We start from the raw sequence: 24,755 nt of genomic DNA, 5'->3' as shown, positions 1-24,755 counted from the left end.
CTAATGTTGGTAGCTATCGATAGTTCTTACTTAACAACAAAGTCAATATTGTCGTACAAATGTGTGTGTTCCATATAAGAAACATGTTTGAAAAGTAATTATTTAGAGATAAAGCTTTTGCTAACATCACGAGCTTGAGCTTCGTAACGATTCATACCGTGTAAAGCGCAATAGTGGGCACCAACCACGCCAGCTAGTATCTATTTACCTGACTTTACACCTTCTGCAGCGAAATTATTTATTTATTGTCAATGTAAAATCTACACGCGTGGGCCAGGCTTTGCATAGACATGGACCTACGTAGGCACTGGGCAGGACTTGCTTTCCAATTTACATATCAGCGTTTAAAAATTCTGAAAAACGCGAATCGAGCCACGTATATTTGCACATAACAGACAGAATGGCTGTTCTCGCGCGCGATAACTAGAGGGATGGGCAAAGGGAAGGGAAGGCGGAGGAGACAAGCCAACTACTTAGCCAGCCATGGTGGAGACCGTGTGCTCCCTCTTCCTCCCACTGCGCGGGACGCATCCGCTGTTCCCTCCAAGGTCCGCCGAATTATGAGTCTTAAAGTTGCACGCGGAGGGAACACCGCTCTTGACTCAACTCCGTCAGGTATCATCACTCCCTTCATAAACTCCCCTGTGGTCCTTGTTCTTTGTACTGATGTCCTTTTAAACATGCTTTTGTTATGAGCTTTTGAACTTTTATAAAGAGGAAACAACAAACTCCTTCTTACATAAACGCGTATGTGTGTGTGTGTGTGTTTGTTTCAATACTTCTTGATCATATATTAGAACGCTCGATATGGGTAGTATCTCCTAATAGAAACTTGTATCTGTTGCTGAAGCTTTGCGGACGATGAGCACCATTTGCAAGGGCCTTTCTTTTTTTAAAGAAAAGAAAACTTCATTCATAACACCTCGGAGAAAAACCCTTTGAGGGAAAATACAAAGTACAAAATTGAGCAACCAATTTGGTGGGCTATAATGCCAAACCACTTGAGGGGTTGTGTGGAAAGAGAGAATGGATCATTTTTGTTCATACTCGATCCTAGGGATTAGGAGCATGGCCACACCTTGTAGTCCAAATGTACCAAGCAATAACCCTAGCAATCTTGGGTCCACTATGTGTGCAAGTACTTTGGATGTTTAGATACTGATCAATGATGGAAATGAAGTGGGTCCCCTAAAAATCCTTATATTCATATGATGGGTCTTTGTTTGTGACCCAAGGTATGGTTTCCCAAATTGCAACCATGGTCTTTGTTGAGATGTGAAAGACCATCCTAAGGGCTCTTCTCCATATCTAATGGGCTATAGGACAATCCCATAGATAATGTCTTTCTGTCTCCTTTGCTCATCACATCTCGCACATGTCATTGGGATCTTAAAATATCCAAGCCATTTACATAAGCTCTTGTGAACTAATAACCTTAGAAAGATGCATATATTCCTAGGCCAAAAGCTATCATCTAGCCTCCTCCAAATGTCTAACAAGAAACTATCATCTAAGATGGCTTGTGTATGTTAATGGAAAGGGCTTGTTGGCTGTTCTCTAATCTTGTCGATTTTTATCATTGTCCCTAGCTTGGTAGTGTAGCCAAAGAAGGCCACATTGTATGGCCTATTACGGGATGGATCCCTTCAAATCCACTCCATGGGTCCATTGTAATTCTTGAAAGGGTCTTCTTTGATAAGCCTAGTGTCTCCATCCATCTAACCAGCAAGTGGATGTATCACTTTGCTCAAACCTTGCACAGTGTGCCACTACTTTGATCCTTTGTCTAGAACATCTTGCTAACTCTACCCAATCCAAGGCCACTCGCTGAAGGTGACCAACCTTCTCTAATATGAAAGCGAATATCCGGTCTTTGCTAGTTACAATGGCCCTAGGTAGTAGGAAGGGTGTCCCATTTGGCCAATAGACCAATCTAGGTTTGAAAACAGGTTGTATCTATCCTCCACTCAAGAGGTACTCTCTCTCTCATGGCCTGTGCTACATATATGAAGATGCTTTGGTGCTAAGCAAAGGAAAAAGAAGCAGTGCTAATGCAATTGTAAAATGCAATGGAAGGCTTAAAAATGAGCGAGTAAATGAGTAAATGAACGTGGATAGTGAAAGATTAAAAAAGTCTAAAATAGCCTAAAGGACAAGTAGCCTATTCGCTCGACTTAATAGTCTAATGAGTAAAGAGTAGAAGTGAATGTCACTAGGCTATCTTAGCTTGTCCTAAAGGACCTAGAAATTGCTAACCCAAGCTTGTAGCCACATTTCAAGCGGAGAAATGGATCAGATAGTGGCCACATTAGAAGCCCACGTAAGAGTAGCTAGATGAGTATGTGGGGTGAAATCTAATATGCCTAGTGCACAAGATAAATCAGCTAGACCTATAGTTGTCTTGAAAGGTGTCGACTAAGAGAGTTGTTCGTATATTGCATGTCTAGCAATGTGCCACTAAGATGGATGGATGCCAAGAGGAATAGGAGCAATAGTTTCCAGTGTTGGAGGATCCTCTCTCAGATGCCCAATGGAAGGACTACTTATGGTTGTCGTCGCGATTTGTTGTGGTGATGATTTAGATGGAAAACCTTGAGCCTTGTTATGATACTCTTTGTCTATAAGACTAAAGAGCGTTGGTAGTGAGTGCAAGATCTATTCTTTTTAGGGAATTGTTGGTAGATAGCTCTAGATTCGTTGTTTCCATCAAAAGAAGGGCGTTTACCTTGGTTAGAATTTATTATAATATCTTGAGAGTTCTTGCCATCTTTGTACTTTTCCCTGGAATAAGAGGATACAAAGTCCACTTTGAAGTAGAGTCTAGACAATGTGAAGGAGGTTTTTTTGTGGACTTGTTCATGTAGCATTGCGTAATGTGAGAGTTGACATTTAAACTCGTACAAGCTTGGCAATTGGGGTGAAGAGAGAACTTGTTCCATGAAGTTGTAGTATTTCAAGGGTAGCTTGTTTAAGATCAATGTGATTTGATCCTCATTTGACTCCGATGAGTAAGTGGTGGCAAACTTGACAAGTAGGCATCTATACTTGGTCATGTTGACTTTCAAATCATCCCCTTTGGAAATGGATAACTCTTGCAACTCATGAGATCGAGATTCACATGTTGTGTTCAAACTCTCACCACATAGTAGCCAAAAGGATGACTTAAACTATCAAATGCTAGGGGAAAGTGCTAAAGCTATGCGTTGTCGCATAGCTACAGGTTTAGTTAAGGAAAAGCAAGGGAAAGACTGTCAGAGTGCAGCGATGCAGAAGCGTAGGACAAAGATTGAGAGAGGGTAAACACAGAGAGAAGAGAGAGAGAGAGAGAAAAGGAGACAGTGTAACGCAGAAAATCTGCAGTGTAGTATGCCGTATAGGAATGCAGAAATATACACGGGTGCAGAGAAAATATCTGTGTGTGTCTCCACCTTGAGGACCTTGATCTCTGTTAGCCTGGGTGCTGTCCGTCTCTGCAGTTTGTCTTTGTTAGATCTCAAGATCAAAATGTGATCAAGTGCTGGACCAATTTGCTATAAATAGCAGAAAATAATCACGAAAAATGGGCAGAAAACATGTCGGCTGCATTAATTGCGGCCGACTACCCAAAAAACTGGCCGATTGCAGCTGTGCCACGTGGCACCTGTCCGACTGTTGAAATGGCATCCTGCGCTCTGTCCGTACTGCTGACGTGGCCAGGGAATGACTCGCTAACACCCCCTCTCAGATCCTGGACAGGGCAAAAGACTGAGGGATCTGGAATGTTGCCGAAGAGGAGCCTGGGGAAGTGCCTTCGTGAACAAATCTGCAAGACTATCCTTCGTCTTGCAGTACGCCACATCAATGGTTCCATCCAGAAGCTTCTTCCGAATGAAGTGATACTAGATCTCAATGTGCTTCGTTTGGGCATGGAATACAGGATTTTGTACCAAGGCAATGCAACTCTCATTGTTACACCGTAGAAAAGTAGGATGAGTCTGGGGGCAGCCAAGCTCCTCTAACAATCTCTAAAGCCACACAACCTCACATGTGGTGGAAGACGTGGCCTGGTACTCCACCTCAGTATAGAAGAAAGGGCTACTGCGGGCTGCTTCTTGCTACTCCAAGAGATAACACCTGTACCCAAAGTAAAACAATCGCCTGTAGTAGACCGTCGATGGTCTACATCGCCAGCCCAATTCGAGTCGCTCCAACGTGCAAGAACAAGATCTGAAGGATCTGTACCTGCTGGATAAGAAATCCCTAAATTAGAGGTCCCCCTCAAATACCAAAGAATCCTCAGGGCAGCCTGCCAATGCACCTGTGGGGATTCACTCATGAACCCCGCCAAAAGACCCTCAGCAAAACAAAGATCAACACGAGTGCTGAGAAGCCAAATCAAGGATCCAATCAATTGACGGTAGTGGGAAGTATCCGTCACGGGAGAATCTGAGTGTGAAGTGGCCTTCTAGTTTGGATCCATAGGAGTAGAAATGGACCGACAAGTCTCCATCTCAAGTCACCAAGAGCTCCTGAATGTATCTTTGGTGAGAGATGAAAATCCCCCTCTGAGATTGATAAATCTCGTGACCCAAGAAGAAATGAAGAAGCCCCAAATCCGTCATCTCAAACGTCTGATTCAAAGGTGTCTTGGTCGTGTGGACCTTCTGTGCATGATCCCCTATCAGAATCAAATCAGCTACATATAACACAAACAACACATGACCAGTCTCGGAAGTGAGCACATAAAGCTGCAGATCAGCGCCGATATCCCAACTTTGACTGAAGAAACAAGTTAATCTTCTCGTTCCATGCACGCGGAGCCTGCTTGAGGCCATATAAGGCCTTCTTCAACCTGTACTACCCATCTGAGAATCCAAGCCGGGAGGCTGCTTTACATAGATCTCCTCTTGCAAGTCACCATTGAGAAAGGCTGACTTCACATCCAACTGATAGACAGGCCATCGTGTCACAAGACTGTGACAACTATTACCTTTTTGTTGATTTCTTCATTATATATTTTATTTGGTTTTTCTTTTTGGAAGGATTCCTCTTGAAATCTAAATGCCTGAGTTGCATGTCCAGTATGTGACAGGCATTGTAGATTGACAAGCCTGGAAGAGACTTGTGAAAGTGTATATGGACAAGTGTGTTGAAGAACTAGCGTGGAAGAGACTAGTTCAAAGTGAAGATTGACAAATCTGCAAGAGATTAGTCCATGTGGGGTCATTAGTGGAAATTCACTTTCAGTTGAGCTACATTACAGATTTGGATGTAGCCATAGTCTGCAAAGATGGTCGGAAGACTAGTGGGGATGCATTGGAAGCAACTCCTAAAATTTAGGGAGTTACTATTTTTGGACCTCAGAATCTGTTCGCGTCATTATCTTCGTTTTTGTACGAGGATTAATCCTCTGGTCTGTGCCAAAGTCAAATTTTGAACCGGGGATGGAGAATTTTAAGCTGGAAGGTTAGAACGGGAAATATCCTACAGTGCTACCACTTGGCACAAATGTGTGCACTTACCTCTTTAAAGAGGGCTGGCGTGCAGTTTTTGGGCTTAGGAGGGCTCATTTGAGAAGGACAGTTGCTGATGGAGAGCTCTTGAGAGCTGGTCTACCTTGTCTTTGATGCATAGAGGGCTGAGCTTGTTTCCTACTCTCTCTCTCTCTCCCTGACAGTACGGTTATGCTGCAGAATCAAGGGCCTTTCTTCTGATTTAGGTACAGCTGTGTGGAATATGCTGTTTTTGCATGAGGCAAGAGCCTCCTTTCTCCAGGAACAAGAGCAGTTGTATGCTGTCCCAGCAGGGATAGGTGAGGGTGGTAACCTCACCAAGTAAGTGTCTGAAACAGCACTGAATCAGTACTGTTTTTGGACTGTTCAGAGGTTAATTCAGAGCCCAATTGATGTCAGAGTCAAGGGGTCACTTGGCCCAGATGATGTAGGACAATGCAGGGAGCAGTATGAACTGAAAACAGGTTTCAGAACAGTTCTGAACCAGTAATTATAGTGGGCTGAAGAGTACAGGGAACAATATGAGTTGTAAACAGGTGTCAGAACAGATACAGCAGGCTGAGATGGTCAATTCTGCACTCCAACCAGAAGTTTCAGACTTGGGCAGAGTTTCCCCTTCTGGTCTTCTTGTTTTGGGTCAGTAATTGTACTGTTATGCTGCCAAATTTTACCCAGAATAGGTGAAAGACAGCCCATTGTACTCTCTCTTTTTAAAAATAAAGAAATACCGCAAGGGGCGCCTAACTTAGGGGCCAACAGGGTGTCTGTGTGGCAACAGGAGCATTTTAGCTTCCTGTTTTTCTTCTTGATTCTGTCTTTAAGTTCAGGTAAAGTGGGCGACTGTGAATTGGGTGAAAGCATTTATATATTTTGGTTATACACTACCGCCCTTCCCAGTGAACAGGCCGGTTACACATCGCCTATGACCAGCCAAGGCAAGAAGAGCTCGAATAGTTGCCATACGAGCAATGGGGGCGAAAGTATCATGGAAGTCAATGCCTAGGCGTTGAGCAAAACCTTTAGCAACAAGGCGAGCCTTGTGCTTGTCCAAAGAACCATCGCTAAGGTACTTGGTTTTGAAGACCCACTTGACACCAATCACCTTCTTGTGAGAGGGACGAGGCACAAGAGACCAAGTGCCATTCCTCTCAATAGCCTCCAACTCGGCTTCCATAGCCTTCCGCCAATTGTTAGATTGCAAAGTCTCCTTCACTGAAACGGGCTCTTGATCCTGCATAACACGGGTTATCAAACAATAGTTAGAGCAAACAAGCTCCGAAGAATGTGCCTGATTCCTCTGTGACCTCCGCAGTCCATCCCGCGGTTCCCACTCCTCAGGGACCCCCTCGATCCTTGAATCTCAGAGTGTGTCACGGGCCCAACAAGGAGGAGGCTGGACCTCTCCCTGTCACTCTCCATCTACTGAAAACTCGGGTACATCCACTGGCGGAAGCTCCATTGGGGTGGCCGGTGGAAGGGAAGACTCTGAATCAGAAGAAGAATCTCCATCAAGAGGCTTTGGCTCCAAAGGAATTGTCTCGGGAGCCCAACTCTTCCTTGGATCTCCAAGGGCAGGGTACTCCTCACCCCCCTCTGTGGCTAGAACTTCCACGAACCGCATATCTCGACTCATGTAGACATCCCGCTTGACGGGATCAAACAGACAATAACCTTGGGACTGGGAGCTGTAGCCAACAAAAACCTGTTGTCAGGAAGCTGCCTCAAACTTGTCACGCTGCGTCTTCGGGATGTGCACATAGGCGTCACATCCAAAGATCTTGAAATACGAGACATCAGGCTTAGTCCCAAAGTAAGCCTCAAAAGGAGTCATCCTGTCAACGGCCGAAGTGGGAGATCGATTGAAGATGTGAATTGCGGTAGCCACTGCCTCGGCCCACAGAAACTGAGATGTCTGTCGGTGCGCCATCATGGTGCGTACCATCTCGATCACACTTTGGTTTTTATGCTTCAAAATGCCATTCTCTTGAGGAGTGTTGGTGTTAGCAAACTCCTGGTGAATGCCTCTATCTCCACAAAAATGAGTGAACTCATTAGACATAAATTCATCGCCCTTGTCTGAATGCAAGGTCTTTAGTCTCCGGCCAGATCGGTTCTCCTCAAAGAGAAGCCAATCCTTGAAGTGAGAGAAATCCTCTGACTTCAATGTCAAGAAATAGGCCCATGTTAGCTTACTGTAGTCATCTACGATGATCAACATGAAGTACAAGCTCCCCTTCAGGGACTCGGTCCTCATCGGGCCACAAAGATCGGTAGATACAAGCTCCATAGTTGAAGTAGACCGCCACGAAGCTTTGTTGGGAATCGCATCCCGATGCAGTTTCCCCCGAATGTAGGAGACACATGGCTGATGGCTTACCACTATGTTTGGCAAACCTTGGACAAATGATCCTCGCGACGCCTTTCGAAGGTACTCATAGTTCAGGTGGCCAAACCGAGCATGCCATAGCTCGGATTGTATTTGAGAGGTGAGAAGAAGAGAGGTAAGTGTTGTAGAAGACTTCAATTTGTAGATGCCATTCTCCTCAGACCATGCAGAGAGAACCTGCCTCGATCCATGATCAAGGACTCGAAGAGTATCTTTGTCAAACTCCACTGAGAGGCCAAGAGCACAAATCTTATGGACCGAAAGTAAATAATACCCCAAGCCTGGCACATGCAACACCTTGGAAGTGTGGGTACCACCACGTCCATTTGGAATCAATTGCATCTCACCCCGTGCAGCAATAGACACAGAAGAGTTGTCTCCAATGAGAATCAGCCCACGCGAAGGTTGCAAATGGGCAATACCAACGAGAGGAGTCATGTGCCGTGAGGCACCACTGTCCACGATCCACTCTCGAGCTTGGGGAGTGTCAGAAGTGGTGCAGCAATGGAAGTTTAGACATGTGCTGAAATAAATTGCTGAACACAAGAAAAAAGAAAAGAAAGAGAGAACACAATACAGATGAGAACTTAGATGTATGCTCGGGAAATGGAATCCATATATCAAGACATGAGATAGTACAGATACAATGTGAGTTACCATCTGTGGAGGCACTGGCACCTGCTTCCTCTCTCCAAGAACTGTCCAATGATGAATGATTGTGGAGGAGGGAGGCTGACAATAAATAGGCCAAAATAAATGCCTAAAATATGATAGGTCGGCCGGCATTAAGTGCTGGCCGACTGGCTGCAAATAATGCCAATCCACAATAAACAATGGCAAATAAAATGCCTAAAATGTCTCTGTTCCCAGTTTGCTGAACCACAAGTCCAGACTCAACTATGAGCTAACTAATCTGCTAATACCCTCTCTCAGATCATAGGTGATCTGATACAATACAATATACAATGATAAGGTCACATCATAGTACACACAACGATGTCCATCATAGTAGAACCATGGATACCTAAGTAGTGGGTGCGCAAGCCACCACCAAGGTGCCTCGAAGAGAACCTGATGTTGATGTCGATCGTATCAGCTCCTGAAGATAGAGAAGATCATAGTAGCTCTCAATGTCTGTCAACAATGCTGCTGAAGTAGCATATGTGACCATCCTATCACCAATGCCACAACGCATAAATGACCATGGGCTCCCCCTCTTTGGCCAGACCGCCAAAGTGTCCCCTCATATGAGCTCTAGACAAAAGCCACCCGCTCTTTGTCAAGAAACCAGCCCATCATGAACCTGGATGTCAATCCTAGCTCTAGGATTTGTACTTGCTAGACTTCGGTCGATGTGTCAGGGATGTCCCTCTCTAGATCCCGTGTATCTGTATAGAAATATAGATGAGGCACGGCTGCCCCATCTCACCACCCTCTCACACTCCCTCTCTGGCACTGGAGAGTTGTGAGGGATGACCGCATCACCACCACTAGAAAGCAGCTGAGGAAGAGGCCACGGATTCCTTCCCATGGTTCGAAGAAGAGGATCCCTTCCGCGCCTTGGACTTCGCCTGGGCGGGAGGATCGGAATCGGAATCTGAGGCAGATGATGACTCGTCGGAGGAGTTCGCATCTCGCTTTGTCTTCTGCTCCTTTTTCTTCCTGGAAGCCGCTAACTCTTTGAAGTCCTTCCTTAAATGACCTTTCTTGCCACAATGGTAACAGTGGGCCTTCGACTTCTTTGTCTCCGAACCCCTCTCTGAAGCTACAAGAGCCTCACGAGAATCTCCGTGTAACATATCATCACTGGATGTGCATGGAGCAGCCATCTGTAGAGGATTTAGAAAAGAAGTAGAGAAAAGAAGGTAATTGGAGAGGGAACACAGCCAACCACGAGCACAGATTGCAAAAAACAAGAGTTCACATACAGTATAACCCAAAATCTGATCAAAATAAGACAAAAGCTGTGGTAAGAAGTGTAAAAATCAGTCAAAAACTGTCAAAAACAGTAAAAACGGCCTAATAATGTAAGTGCCCAACCAGGAGGAGATGCTGAAACATCAAAACACAAGCTGAAACAGATGCGCAGGCTGTATGGATACTAATATTAGCAAAAAACGCAGGCAAAATAGGGTGCCTGGTAGGAGCAGCAGCCGCTTGATCAGGAAGAGGGAAAAGAATCCTGAAATCAACTAAAAAACACAACAGAAACACAAATCCTGAAATCTAATACCATGTCAGAAGTGGTGCAGCAATGGAAGTATAAACATGTGCTGAAATAAACTGCAGAACACAAGACAAAAGAAAAGAAAGAGAGAACACAATACAGATGAGGACTTAGATGTATGCTCGGGAAATGGAATCCATATACCAAGACATGAGACGGTACAGATACAATGTGAGTCACCATCTGTGGAGGCACTGGCACCTGCTCCCTCTCTCCAAGAACTATCCAATGATGAATGAATGTGGAGGAGGGAGACTGACAATAAATAGGCCAAAATAAATGCCTAAAATATGACAGGTCGGCCAGCATTAAATGCTGGCCAATTGGCTGCAAATAATGCCAATCCACAATAAACAATGGCAAATAAAATGCCTAAAATGTCTTTGTGCCCAACTTGCTGAACCACAAGTCTAGACTCAACCATGAGCTAACTAATCTGCTAACAGGGAGCTGTCATTGCAGCATCAGAAGTCTTCGGTGTAGGGTCCTCAATGACCGCTAAGTGTAGAAAAGCAGCTGATGAGGTATCCTTCTTATCTTTGTCGGGGCAATCCTTCTTCCAATGACTGGTCTTACCACAAATATGGCAAGTTGATTCCTTCTCCTTGTTCTTCTTCTTCTTCTTTTGGTCCTTTCCCTTCTTCTGAGAGGCTTGACCAACCAAAGCCTCCAATTTGGAAGCATTCTGTCCCTTCAACTGCTTCTCTTGGTCCAAGACCATAGGAACCAACTCTTCCCATCGAAGAGTCGACTCTCGCCCTGATGCAATAAGAGCGGAATAAAAGGTATCGAATCGTGGCGGTAACTGGGACAACAAAGTCATCGCTATGTCTTCGGAGGAATTAGGCTTCCTTGCATTTTTAACGTGCATCTGAAGCTGCTGAAGCTTGTTGATGTTTTTCCGAAGCGAAGAAGACTTATTCACGGACAAGGTCCGTATTTGCACCTCCAAAGAAACTCTCTTCATTAGGGTCATCCGGTTAAACATTTGGTCGAGCTCCAGCCATATCTCTCGAGCCACTGTCAAGTGCTTGATGTGAGCGATCATGGCTGTAGTACAAGACAGAAAAAGAAAAGAACGAATCCTGGCATTCAGTTTGTCCCAATGAGATTGGGCCTTGGTCAACTCTGCACGAGCATTGAAGGAGAGTTTGGACTCATCTCTTACCGAAGGCTTGTTAATCTTCTCCATCACAAGCTCCGCCAAATCATAAGACTCCAGAATGGCCAACATCATCACCCGCCAGATGCTATAATTGTCACCATCAAGCTTCTGATATGATGGAAGAGCCGTTAGGATAGGCACCTTCTTGTCTATGATCGCCTGGAACTCCAAATCAGTCTGTGTAGACATGTTCACCTGCAATGCTTGCACAAACACAAAAGCAGCCCCCTCTAACTGTGAAGACACAGCCTGCTAGGGCTCTTTCCTTTGCTTTCCGAACCTTCTTCAGTCGTCGGAGGCAATGAAAAGGAAAAATCTGCAATGGAAGGCCTAAAACACAGCCTTCTTCCCCTTCAAACAGCAACAACATGCAGCAAATTCACCAACTGGACTCCTTTCTCCTCTTCAGGTAGGTTCAACACTCAGTCAGTCCGTCTTTACCGCTCTAATACCATGTCAGAGTGCAGCGATGTGGAAGCGTAGGACAAAGATTGAGAGAGGGTGAACACAAAGAGGAGAGAGAGAGAAAAGGAGATTGTGTAGCAGAAAATCTGCAATGTAGTATGCTGTATAGGAATGCAGAAATATACACGGGTGCAGAGAAAATATCTGCATGCGTCTCCGCCTTGAGGACCTCAATCTCTGTCAGCCTGGGTGCTGTCCGTCTTTGCAATCTGTCTTTGTCAGATCTCAAGATCAGAATGTGATCAAGTGCTGGACCAGTTTGCTATAAATAGCAGAAAATAATCACGAAAAATGGGCAGAAAACAGGTTGGCTGCAATTAATGCAGCCGACTGCCCAAAAAACTGACCGACTGCAGCTGTGCCATGTGGCACCTGTCCGACTTGCTGACGTGGCATCCTGCGCCATCCTCTGCGCTGTCCGTACTGCTGACGTGGCCAGGGAATGATTCGCTAACAAAGACATCTATACAAGTATTTTAAATATACGCTTATGGGATACTTACTCATGATCCTAAGAGGTTTTTCTAGGATCAAAATTAGTCTAGCAAAATAGTCTAAGTTTACATTATAAGTTTCACATAATTTAACGAGAACTTTGGGTGGATCTAAACATATGCAAGGACTTATGTTGAGTGCTACAAGTTGTCCAACTAAAAATGTAAAAAAGCTAAGCATTTTTCAAAAAGGAGCATTTTCAACCATTTTTGAGAGGATTTTTGCAAATTTGCCCATGTTGGCTTGTCAATCAGGTTTGTTCGCTTCAATTTGAGTACTTGGATGACCCTATTCAGAGTTTGTATGTGAAAGTTATGGTGGAAACAAGTTGCAGCCAAGCTTATGATAGGACTGTTATCTTAGAGAATTTGTGACAGTTACATGGTCTTCTTGTATTTATGTTGTCCTATAGATTAAGGAAAGGATTTGTGATGTTTTAAAGGGCTGACATTGCTCTTATATAGGGTATTTTGATGTATGTGTTAGAGATTTATTCATCCCCTAGATAGGCATCGTTAGGCTACTGTTGTACAATTGGTTTCCTTGGGCATAGTTACACATTACTTTTTATCAAGTGGGACAGCTCTATGTAGTCTAAAGGAGTTCTCCAGCTTTATTGGGTAGTTGAGTAGGGAGAGGATGTTGTGAAGAGTGCCATGTGGTAGTTGTTGTGATGTGCATGTTTTTTTTTTCATTTTTTAATTCGGCAATTACACTTTTGGTGCAGTTGGCTAGTTTAAAACTGGCTGACCTGATTATTATATTGTATTTTTTGAGGCCTATTTATAGGTTGCTTGCTGTTGGCCATTCCACTTGTTTGTTTCAAGTGGAGAGAGAGATTGCCTCGAAGAGATACTTCAGCATCTTGTCTGTACATTTGCCTTATTCATTTCTGCATTTATTTACTGCAGATTTTTGCGTTCCATTGTCTATTGTCTCTCTCCCTCTTCTCTTGTGTTCATTGTCTTTTAGTCTTGTCTATATGTTTTTGCATTTATTGCACTTTGACATGGTATTAGAGTAGCATAGAAGGGCTGATTGATCATGGGTAGACTTGAATGGGAGATTTCTTCGTGACAAAAGTTTGTGTTTTCAGCATTCGAAGGCCAGGGCGAACAGATGAAGCACGGGAACGCATTTGTTTATTGTAGATTTTTGCGTTCTAGTGTCTATTTTTTTCTCTCCCTCTTCTCTCATGTTCATTGTCTTTTAGTCTTGTCTATATGCTTTTGCATTCGTTGCACTCTGACATGGTATTAGAGTAGCATAGAAGGGCTGATTGATCATGGGTAGACTTGAATGGGAGATTTCTTTGTGACAAAAGTTTGTGTTTTCAGCATTCGAAGGCTGAGGTGAACAGATGAAGCATGGAAAGGAGCGAAGTTGCTGTTTTTTTGCAGATTTTTGTTGTTTGTGTAGGAGAAAAGGCTGCATTTTCAACCTTTTGGAGCAGATTTTGAGCTTTCATTCCTTTGGCAATTAAAACATGTTTGGGATGAGCGGAGGAAGCCCGATAGGCACAATGTGTGGAGTTAGAGGGGGCTGCTCTTTGTTTTTGTGCAGGTTATTAAGCTGACAATGTCTTTTGAGATCGACGTGGAGTTTCACACTATTATGGACTGCAAGATTCCCTTGTTACTAGCTCTTTCTTTAGATCAGAAGATCGATAGGGAGAGTTACCACTTTTGGCGGGTAATGATGCTTTCCATCCTAGTGTCCTATGATTTGGCAAAGCTTGTGATTGAGGCTATGGACCATCCTATAGCTCGTGATGCCTTCAAGCTTTCTATAGATTACAAAGCTTACTCTTTCCTGCACTGGGGTTGTTATTGCTCACATCCAACACTCAATCGTGGCTTGGGAGATATGGGGAGTTGGATCAAATGTACAGTCAGTTGACTGTTATGAAACATGTGCCGTTGGAGGTTCAAATGTGGACTTTAAGTCCCAATAAGTCTTCTTCTATGTGGGAGCATGCCAATAAGATTTGGTAATTACAGATGCAGGTTCACAACACAAGGAAGGTGATTACCTCAAAGGACATGGTGATAGCTCTTGTTTTACATTTACCGCCCCGATTTAGTACATTCTATTTTGTATTGATTGCTTCAAGGTGGACTGATACCCTTAAATGGGAGTTGGTTCTGATCGTCTTGGACCAAGAGAAACAACTCAAAGGTTAGAATGTTTCCAAGTTGGAGGTGTTGATAGGTCAATCTTCTCAACAAAAGAAGAAGAAGAAGAAGAAGAAGAAGAAGAAGAAGAAGAAGGACGAGAAGTCTAAGATAAAGCCAAGGAGTCTATGTGTGACAAGAAAGGTCATTAGAAGGATTGTCTTGAGAAGGACACCAAGAAGGGGTAGACTACAAAGGACTCAAGAGCAGTGGTTGCTCCTTTATCGATCGCTTTCCTCCACTTGGAGGTGATTGAAGATGTTTCCCACATGGCCCCACAGTCTTGTGAGTGAATTGTGGATAGCGATGCTTTCTGCCACGGCTTCTTCAGATGGTATTGCATGTATGTGTCTAATGTATGGACAAATTCTCATAGGTGAAAGCTCTTTAGTCTCGATCAAAGGCGAAGGTGATTTGCAATGGATTCCGAATGCACAAGGTGGGGCCCACACATCAAAGGTTCTCTACATATCATCTTCTTTCAGTGAGCAAGATTTGTGCTCTTGGCCTTACAATGGAGTTTAGCAAGGACTCTTAAGTTCTTGATGAAGCTTCTCAATAGGTTCTTTGTGCAGGTCAAGAGGATAATGGAATCTATAAGATATGGACTTCATTAGTCTTTTCGTCTCTTCTTTTTTCTTCTGAAACTTTAGACTGAGCTATGGTATGCTCGATTTGGCCATCTCAACTATGAGTACCTTTGGAAGGTAGCTTGTGGTTAGTTGGTGTGTGGATTGCCAGAGATTGGGGTAAGCCACCCACCATGTGTATCTTGCATTCCTAGCAAGCGGCATAGAGATGCTATTTCCAACAAGGCTTCACGTAGGGCTAAGGAGCCTTTGGAGCTTGTTTTTCGATGGACTTATGTGGACCGATGAGGATGGAGTCCCTTAAGGGGAGTTTATTCTTTATGCTAATTGTTGATGATTTTAGCAGGATGACTTGGCATATTTCTTGGAGTTGAAGCCAGATGCATTCTCACACTTTAAGGATTGGTTGATTTTCAAGGAGAATAGGTATGGTAGGAAACTCAAGACCTTGTGTTCGGACAAGGGAGGGGAATTAACTTCCATGAGCTTGCCCATTTTTGTGCAGATCGTGGTATATGCGAGGAGTTTGCGAACACGAGTACATCTCTAGAGAATAGCATATTGAAGCGGAAGAATCGCAGTGTGATCGAGATGGCGTGCACCATGATGGAGCATCGGTAGATACCTTTGTGTTTACAGATCGAAGCAATGGCCACCGTTGTCTATATCCTTAATCGATCCCCTACATTGGTCATGGTTGGTATGATATCTTTTGAGGCTTACTTTGGTCAAAAGCCAGATGTCTCTTCTTTTAGAGTGTTTGGGTGTGATGCTTATGTTCATATCTTGAAGAAAAAGAGGGGTAAGTTTGAGCCGGGTTCCAAAATACCGGTGTTCGTGGGTTATAGCTTATAGTCCTAGGGATACAAGATTTATGATCTCCATTTTACGGGAGCTATACATGAGTCGCGATGTTTAATTCATGGAGTTTCTAGCTGTAAAGCGAGTGTTGAGCATCTCCTCCTTGGAGATTCACGTGACAGTTGGGTGCCTATTCTAGTGCCTTTGGAGCCTCTGTCCATTGAGACTCCACCCTCAATGGAGGAGGAGATTGCTTCACCCATTTCGTTGGCACCGTTGGACATATCGGAGACTTCGGCAAAGGTAGAGTGGCGAGGGGAGTATTGGCCTCCTCCTTGTTGGGCATGTGATACACTCCATGATTTAGGGATTGAGGGAGTTGAGGAGTGGTAGCTGCAGGATGGCCCACAGCCATCTTGGAAGAACCATGCACACTCCATCAAGCTTGTTTGTACAAACTTTGTTTGTCTCATGCCATGTGGGATAGAGAGCCCACCTTTGTTGGAGGCTTTGTAGTCATAGCATGGGAATAAATTTATGTAGTAGGAGTTGGATGCAATTGAGTGGAATGGCACTTGGGATCTCGTGCCTTGGCCCGCTCATTAGAAGGTGGTTGGAGTCAAATGGGTCTTTAGGACCAAGTACCATAGCGATGGGATTTTGGATAGGCACAAGACGCAACTTGTTGCAAAGGGCTTTGCACAGTGGCTACTGGTGGATTTCCATGATACCTTTACACATACAGCTGAGATGGCTACCATTAGGGCCATTCTTGCCTTAGCCAACCATAGAAGATGGTTGGTTTATCAGCTCGATGCAAAGTTTGCCCTCCTTAATGGAGATTTGAAGGAGGAGATCTATGTTCAATAGCTTCTTGGCTTTTCCTCGTCCAATTGCAAGGTATATAGGTTGAAGAAGGCCCTTTACATCCTCAAATAGGCTCCGTATGCTTGGAACGAAAAGATAAGACTTGTTTTTCCAAGCGAAGTTAGGGTATTGACGTTCCTCTTCTGATCCCTAGTTGTATGTCCACACCTCAATTGGAGGGCATGCGTTGTTTGTGTTGTATGCGGATGATCTCATCTTGATAGGTGACCATGCACAAAAGGTCAAGCAAACAAAGGAGGCACTACACAAGACGTTTGAGAAGACATATGGGATTTGGTAGACTCTGAGAGGGATTTTCATCTCCCAACAATAGTACATCTAGGAGCTTTTGACTACGTTTGAGATGGAGGGGGGCAAGGCTATTTCTACTCCTATGGATCTGAACTAGAAGGCTACAGCCTATTCAAATTCACCAGTGGTGGATGCTATCCGCTCTATCGATAGTTGATCAGGTCATTGATATGGTTCCTTAATACTCAGATTGATTTGTGTTTTCTTATATGTTTGGTTGCAAGTTCATGATTGAACCTAAGCTAGTTCATTGGAAGGATGCTACGAGGATTTTATAGTTCTTGAGGGAGACTTTTGCCGTAGGTATTTATAATCCAGCAGGTATAGGAGATTCAGCCTTGGTTCTACTGGGTTGGAGGGATTTAGATTGGATTGGAGATGTTGACCACGATAGGTCAACCACAAGATATTGCTTCACTTTGGGTTTAGGTGCTATCTCTTGGAGTAACAAGTAGTTCAATGTTGCCTCTATCATCTACAGAGGTGGAGCACCGAGTGGCGTCTTCTACCACATGAGATAGTGTGGCTTTAGCGATTGTTAGAAGAGTTGTCCTTAGACATGTCCTTCTACACTAAATTGCGACAATGAGAGTTGCATTGCTTTGGCATGGAATCTTGTATTCCATGCTAGATTGAAGCACATTGAGATACAATACCACTTCATTTGGGAGAAGATCTTGCATGAGACCATTGATGTGGGCTATTGTAAGACATAGGACAACGTGGCAAATTTGCTTATGAAGGCTCTTCCTCAGATTGCTCTTTGACAGCACTCCAGATCCCGGAGTCTTATGCCCTATCTCAGATCTGAGAGGGGTTATTAGAGATTTATTCATCCCTTGGACATGTATTGTCGGACTACTGTCCAATTAGTTCTCTCCGGCACAGTTATGCATTTCTTTTTATTAGGTCAGACAGTTCTATGCAGTCTATAGGTGTTTTCCAGCTTTATTGGGCAGTTGACTAGGTACAATATGTTGCATCGAGTGCCACATGGCAGCTGCTGTGCTGTGCAGAAAATTTAATCATTTTTTAATTCAGCGATTGCAATTTTGGTACAGTCGACCAGTTTAAAACTGGTTGATCTGATTATTATATTGTATTTTTTGAGGCCTATTTATAGGCTGCCTGCTGTTGGTCATTCCGCTTGTTTGTTTCAAGTGGAGAGAGAGATCGACTCAAGGAGATATACTTTGACAGCCCGTTTGTACATATGCCTTCTTCATTTCAGCATTCATTTACTGCAGATTTTTGCATTCTACCATTTGTTTTCTCTCCCTCTTCTTTCATGTTCATTGTCTTTTAGTCTTATCCATACACTTCTACTTTCGAAAAGTATAATTTATAGTTGGGTTTATTCTATTTCTAGTGAATCTATTGGATTTTGTCATCATCTTCTATAGTATTTCTTGTTTTTGTTCCGTAAACTCTCCTTGCTAGGATCCCGATGGTTTTAAAGGCTAGACATAGTAAATGTCTTGATAGCATGAGACTTGGATTGTAACCCTTGCATCAGCTTGACATTCGCTTTAGCATTGCAAGCCTTTATTTGATGAATATGGTGAGAGTGGGCCAATCTCGGGTCTATATAGCCTCTAGATCAACTATGAGGTCCCAAAGATCTTGAGACTTGAACACTTGTTGCATGAGGTTCCAACCAAGTCATGAAGTTTGACCTCTTGAAATGAGTCTTCTCACTAAAAGTGTTCTTGGTCGTAGTATTGAGCTAAAAAATGCATTACGTGCCAATTAGCCTCTTAAACAACCTCAGAACATGCTTATTTAATGAGAAATGCAAAAATGGTGCATGGTTCGAGAGTTTCAATGAAACCCTGATTTGGGAGGGTCCATCCACATCTATGAATAGGCAGGCTGTCTCCATTCAGTTTTCATCCTTTTGTGCAGGCTTCTCACTCTATTGTGTAGATTTCAGCCATCAGCCACCTACCATCTACCGTCCAGCCATCACCAACTGCAACCCATCACTATCCAGCCCTAGGTGGCCTGTTTCTAGCCATTGGTCTGTTTCTAGCCATCGCTTGCTGTTTGGAGGCTTGTTTCCAGCTTGCCCTGTTGTTGGAGGTCTCCATCTACTAAGTCATCATACTATTAGCAATCATGTGTGTCTTGTATGGTCATCTTTTGCTTGTGATCCTCAATGTAGTCAGACAAGGACATTAGGAGCTTTGAGATTATATTTGTCAGTCATCTTATGTGTTTAGACACTTTAGATGGAGGTCACATTAGTGCATTTCTTTTTGGGCACTTTGGGCCATTTTTGGGTTTTTGACCCTGTTTAGGGTTTTGCCACTTTTTGCCTATATGTAGGCAGCTTGTCTTTCCACTTTCATTATTCATCATTGATCCTTCGTGATTAGCCAACCCTCCTCTTTCTCTCATCCCCTTGCTACTGTTCAATGCCCACACTGACGCATAGAGTTGCATGTTGGGGCTGATTGTTGCAACCTTGTACCTTCAACCATTGCAGTCACATTGTTCACTCTCTCTTGCATTCTCTCTTTGTCTCGTTCTCTTTGTGTTCACTTTTCTCTTTCCATTGCGCACTCTCACATGGCAGTAGAGCCATGTATGGGAGCCGGAGATCTTGAAGAGGAGTGTGCTGTTTGCGATGAAACATGCTGGGTGCCTTCTACATGTGTTGCAGACCTTGCATTTGGAGTCAAATAGAGTAGGATGGTGTGTTTCCAGCCCTTTATTGCTGTCTTTACTAGGGTAGATTTTCATTTGGCCTCAAGCAACTTTTGGGAGGATGAGGGGACTTCTACCAAGTTGGGTGACCTGTTTTCTACCCATTCAGGCTTGTGTTTCTAAAGGCAAATCCCTTGATTGCTGCATTGTTAGATTTGCTGGAATAGGCCCCTATATCACTTGTGTTTTTATACAAGCAGCCCTCGGCACACTTGTTGTAGGAATAGGCCCTGCATTGCCTGCGTTTTTTGCAGGCGAGCCGCCCACCCCCCGGTCTTGAATTTGTGTTTTGCTGCCAGGCAGCCTCCTTTTTGTTGGGCAGTAGCTCTTGGATGTTGGGGCACTGTTCTGCGCCGGGTAGTTTGTTTTTCAGGTGGATAGACTTCTTTTCTACTGTATTTTTACTGGGACAATTGCTTTCTTTGCCAAGCAGCCCCTTTTCTAGCTGGGCGATAGGTTTTTTGACATGTTTGACTACATTTATTGCAGCCATATTTACGTTTTGCAGATCTCCCCCTCTCTTGTTGGCATCAAGTCGTCTCTCTCACCTCGGATACTCCCCGTCTACACTACTACGGATACAACTTTAGTTGACATGTAGATCGACGAACCCTGTACAGGTGGAGGACATCCCCGTGGCAACATTTTTGTTTTCTTGCAAGTACTTATTGAAGGACATCTATAGCTGACGTGTATGCTATGGAGGATTGTGTGGTTTGGGACAATTCAGACCGATCAACATTCTCTCTCTTTTCTGCGGCATCTAGTCCCCGATTGGCATTGATGGCATCTCCTGAGTAGGTGCATGTCCTACCCTCTCTATCCGCATCCGATAAGCTAGATGGGATGAATTACCCCTCTATGGTTGTGCTTCATGGAGTGTATCCTCAATAATTGTGACCTTTGGGATTTTGTTACTGTCTCTATATTCCAACCTATCGTGGGTCCTCAGGATGGTGTGACCCTGGATTTGACAGCTTTATGGGATTGGCTGAATGTTAGAGCCTACTTTTTCTCCTTTTGAGTTGTATAGATTTTGTGTTCATGCATGTTAGACACATCCGCATCGCCATGGAGATTTGGAGGAGATTGGCATCTCTCTTTCAGATCAAAACATTTAGGCATCGCTTATCTCTTGAGTTGAAGCTACGACAACTTTCTATTGCAGATTCCCCTACGATGAGGGATCACATCCACAGAATGGAGGGGCTTCGGGATGAGCTTTCATTCCTTGGTATAGACATTTATTTAAAGGACCTAGCTGTGACACTTCTCTCACATCTTCCATCACCGACATATGATGTGTTCTATACTAGTCTTCTCACCTCTCGTAGCTGGGAGACACTTGGAAGGAGCTAGTCCCATTGGTTCTTGAGCAGGATGCTTGTCATAATGAGACAGATTCTTCTGGGGTGCACATGACCATGCTTATGCAACTTTATCTCCAAGTATAGGATAAGCCAAGCAAAATAAAGTGGAGAGGAAGAAGTTGGAGTCATATTCCAACTCTGATACATCTTTTGTGGGGAAGTGTAGAGAATATCCCACGTGTCCACTTCATTATGGGAAGACCTTGTATCCCGAGGAGAAGTGTTGGGGGATATACCCTCATCTTTGTCCGGTAGCGAAAGGTAGATCTACGTCAGAGCCTTTGTCTCTCTCCTTTGTTACCCACTATTACCATTGAGTCAGTGTTTCTACACAATTATCAAGTGGAAGAGCCTTCTTCAATTGTCTTGTCTTTTGAGCAGCCTTGGCTCATTGATAGTGGTGCATGGAGTCATACGACTCCCCGAGGTGATTTGTTGCACAATCTCTGTGCCTTAGAGGGAATCATCACTATTGATGATATCTCTTCGGTGCCTAGTAGTATTGGCACCTTGCCTCTATTATCTGACCATCCATCGAGCTCTATTTTTTACGCCCCACATGTTCTGGACTTGGGCTTTCGACTCCTCTTAGTTTTTTGCATTCCTAGTCTTGGGACTCGTGTTGTCTTCATTGAGCTGACTATGTTTATTGAGGATTATTCTATATGAGCTACTTTTGTGATAGGTTGGTAGGAGAGGGGGCAATCTATGCTCCATTCCCTTTCCATTGGGTAGGGCCCTCCAAGGCAGCTTTCTATTGCTGCACCCATTCCCAATTGTGCACCATTTATCCCACAGATTCTATTCCATCCCCCACCATCTCCTTTGGTGATTCCCTCCTATCTCACATCCCTTTCAGAGGGGAATAATATTGGGTGATGTGGTTGTGGATTTTTTGGTCCTTTCTATTTTTCAGGGGGACTTTCCAAGATTGTGAGGAGTTTCTTCAGGGTCTCCACTCTACTTTGGGCCTTTTCTTTATGCAGCTACCCCTTTTCTTCATCATTGAGCCACCATTTCCTATCACTTGGCCCTTGGTCCTTGTTTCTATGCAGCTTATGGCACCTTCGATAGTTCCTTGCTGTTGTCTCATAGTTGGGTTAGAGGCTTGACTCACCCATCCTCAAGTGGAGTTTTTTGGAGTGATTTGTTCAAGGCCTCTCTGTTTCCTTTGCCCTTTGATGGCCTTCTTGTTTGATTGGATTTTTCTATGGAGAGGGGGTCTTACTCCTTGGTTGGCTTTCTTCATTGACAGACTTAATCAACATTGGCCTTCTTGCCACCCTTGGATCTACATCTCCTTGGCCTTTTGTCACATCCAGGATCTGAGAGGGGATGTTAGCAGTCATGTGTGGTCATCTTCTACTTGTGAGCCTCTGAGTCTAAGTTAGACAATATATTAGGAGCTCTGATATTGTATTTGTCTATCATTTTATGTGTTTTACACACTTTAGATGCATATTAGTGCATTTCTTTTTGGGTACTTTTGGCCATTTTTAGGTTTAGGGTTTTGCCACTTTTTGCCTATGTATAGGCACCCACACTGACACAGAGTTGGTTGTTGGGGTTGACTGTTGCAACCTTGTGCCTTCAGCCATTGCAATCACATTGCTCCTTCTCTCTCTTGCGTTCTCTCAGTCTCCTCTCTGTGTTCACTTTTTTCTTTCCATTGCGCACTCTCACACAACACCTGATCAGTGAAACTAGCATAAAAACAGGGAATGGTCGTTCCGGCCTGTAGGAACGGCCTAACGCGTTCTAGACCCTTGGAGGAGGTGAAATGGCCAGGGAATGTTCCCTGCCATTTCCAAGGCCGTTCCCTAGTGTTCCTTGCCATTCCCCTTGTCGTTCCCTGTTTGGAACGACCGTTCCAAGCTTGTTGACAAAAAATTTACAGTTTTTTACGTTTTTTGTTTTTGCTTGTATCACACTCCTTCTACTGCATGTTCACCCATCTCCATCGCCTAATGTGCACATACTAATCTCTCTCTCTCTCTCATTGAATATTCAAAGTGTCAAGACAACCCACAAGCCAATTAGGAGTCCATGCAAAGTTAAAATTTGATGCATTATGAACTCTTGCAAATCACAATCAAATTTCAGCCTATTCTCAATTCCAAGGTAATCATTCATTTATATTTGTCTAATTTAAGGGAAACTAGAATAATTAGGGCAATTCAGAGCAATTTGGAGCTATAGGGATAATCGAGTCAATTTTGGGATATTAGGGTCAATTTTGAGCATTGAGGGGTATTGGGGCAATTAGAGGGACATTCTTTGGGGCAACTTGGTCGTGCAGGGTATATTTGGTACTTAAGGCATGTGCCGTTCCCCCCGTTTCCGTAATGGACACACTGTTGTTTTGAAAATTGGTGCCCCTTTTGGTAAGTCTTCAATTTGATTTGCCCCTTGATTCGAGTAGTCAATTGGCCTTTACCTGCTTTGATAGAGATGGAAAATGCCCCAAATTTATCGATTTGCTTCTCTCCACTTGAATTTTATTGAAAATAGCTTCAGCCCTGTTGAATCCAAGTCTTGAAGCTTCTAATTTTTGGCACGCTTCTTGAGGTTGTTGCTAAATCCTAATTTCCATGTTGCAGATTAGGGTTTACAGTAGAGATATTAGAAATTTCTCAGTCTCTGGTAATCTCAATGCTATAATCTTCGGAGCCAGGCTGTAGATTTGTAGAAAGGCTGGGAGATGAGAGAGAATGCTGAGGAGAGAGAAAATTGAAACTTTCTTCGCGAAGAACTGAAGAAAATCAGTTATTTACTATTGTTGCCATGTCTCAACAGCTTGTAGATGTTGTCGCTTGCTGTTGATTGATCTTCTCCTGCCCTTGGTTGCCTTAAAAGGTCCTCCAATGGCTACAGATTAGACCAACAGCATCTCCTCTCTCTCTCTTGTAGGTTGAATGTACTAAGTACCTCTCTCCAACCTCTAAAGACATTCTTCAGTCTTGCATGGACATTTTTGATAAGTGGCAGGTTTCCCAAATGGTTTTTTTAGCATTATTATAATTAAATATTAATTTTTAATTTTTAGATATTGAAACATAATCTAATAATTATTTTGATGCCTAGAAAAATAATGTGATTGACCAATAATTAAATTGACTAGGCAACTTTCATTCTCAAGTATCGTTGCGTCATCTCTGACCATCAGATTGGTATTAGGTACCATTAAACACCACTTCCTTAGTGTCACTTAATGATACTTATGGCCAAATGAATGACCTAGGCCAATAACTAGCACCAAATACCACCAAGTACCTGTGCAACATAACTTATAATAACTTTTTCCTTTGACATCTCGTGATTTGCTTAGGTTCAAGGCTTGTAAATTTACTCTAACCCTAGTGACACCTCACATGTGCAACATTTACTTAACCATGCGATTAAAAATTAATCCACATATTAAGTGAGGTTTTAAAAAATACATATTCTCATGATAATCATCTTGCGTTTTTAGCATTTGGTACCGGGCGATAGGCTGTTGCCATCTCTCCCGTTAGGTGACTGCCGCAATACTTGCGGTTTTGCTATCCAACAAGCTGCCTGTATCAGCAAACAACTCTCCTATTGTCGCTTGATAGTTCTCTACGTTGGATGATTACTAGACTGCACCCTTCGATTGTTGTGCTTTGATGACCAGTTTGCTGCCCTTCATTATTCCGCACTCTCTCATCTTCGACTAGTGTT

The 24,755-nt window shown here is 43.5% G+C and overlaps 1 protein-coding gene across 2 annotated transcripts in view; it reads left to right on the top strand.

Moving 5' to 3' along the window:
* Positions 1-348: 348 nt before the first annotated feature.
* The window catches only part of LOC148026846 (coiled-coil protein), an 84,481-nt gene continuing 60,074 nt past the window's right edge, over positions 349-24,755 (top strand). The window contains exon 1 of one of the 2 annotated variants that reach the window (XM_087691386.1): positions 349-615. In XM_087691386.1, the coding sequence (XP_087547512.1) occupies positions 432-615 (184 nt within the window). In that variant the 5' untranslated portion in view covers positions 349-431. The remainder of the gene's footprint in view (positions 616-24,755) is intronic. The other variant, XM_087691385.1, reaches the window with a different exon arrangement.

Source organism: Lygodium microphyllum, chromosome 13 (assembly GCF_053477565.2).
Source record: "Lygodium microphyllum isolate KBCC chromosome 13, Lygodium_microphyllum_v1.1.10, whole genome shotgun sequence".
NCBI lineage: Eukaryota > Viridiplantae > Streptophyta > Polypodiopsida > Schizaeales > Lygodiaceae > Lygodium > Lygodium microphyllum.
This window is presented reverse-complemented; position numbering and strand designations above follow the sequence as displayed.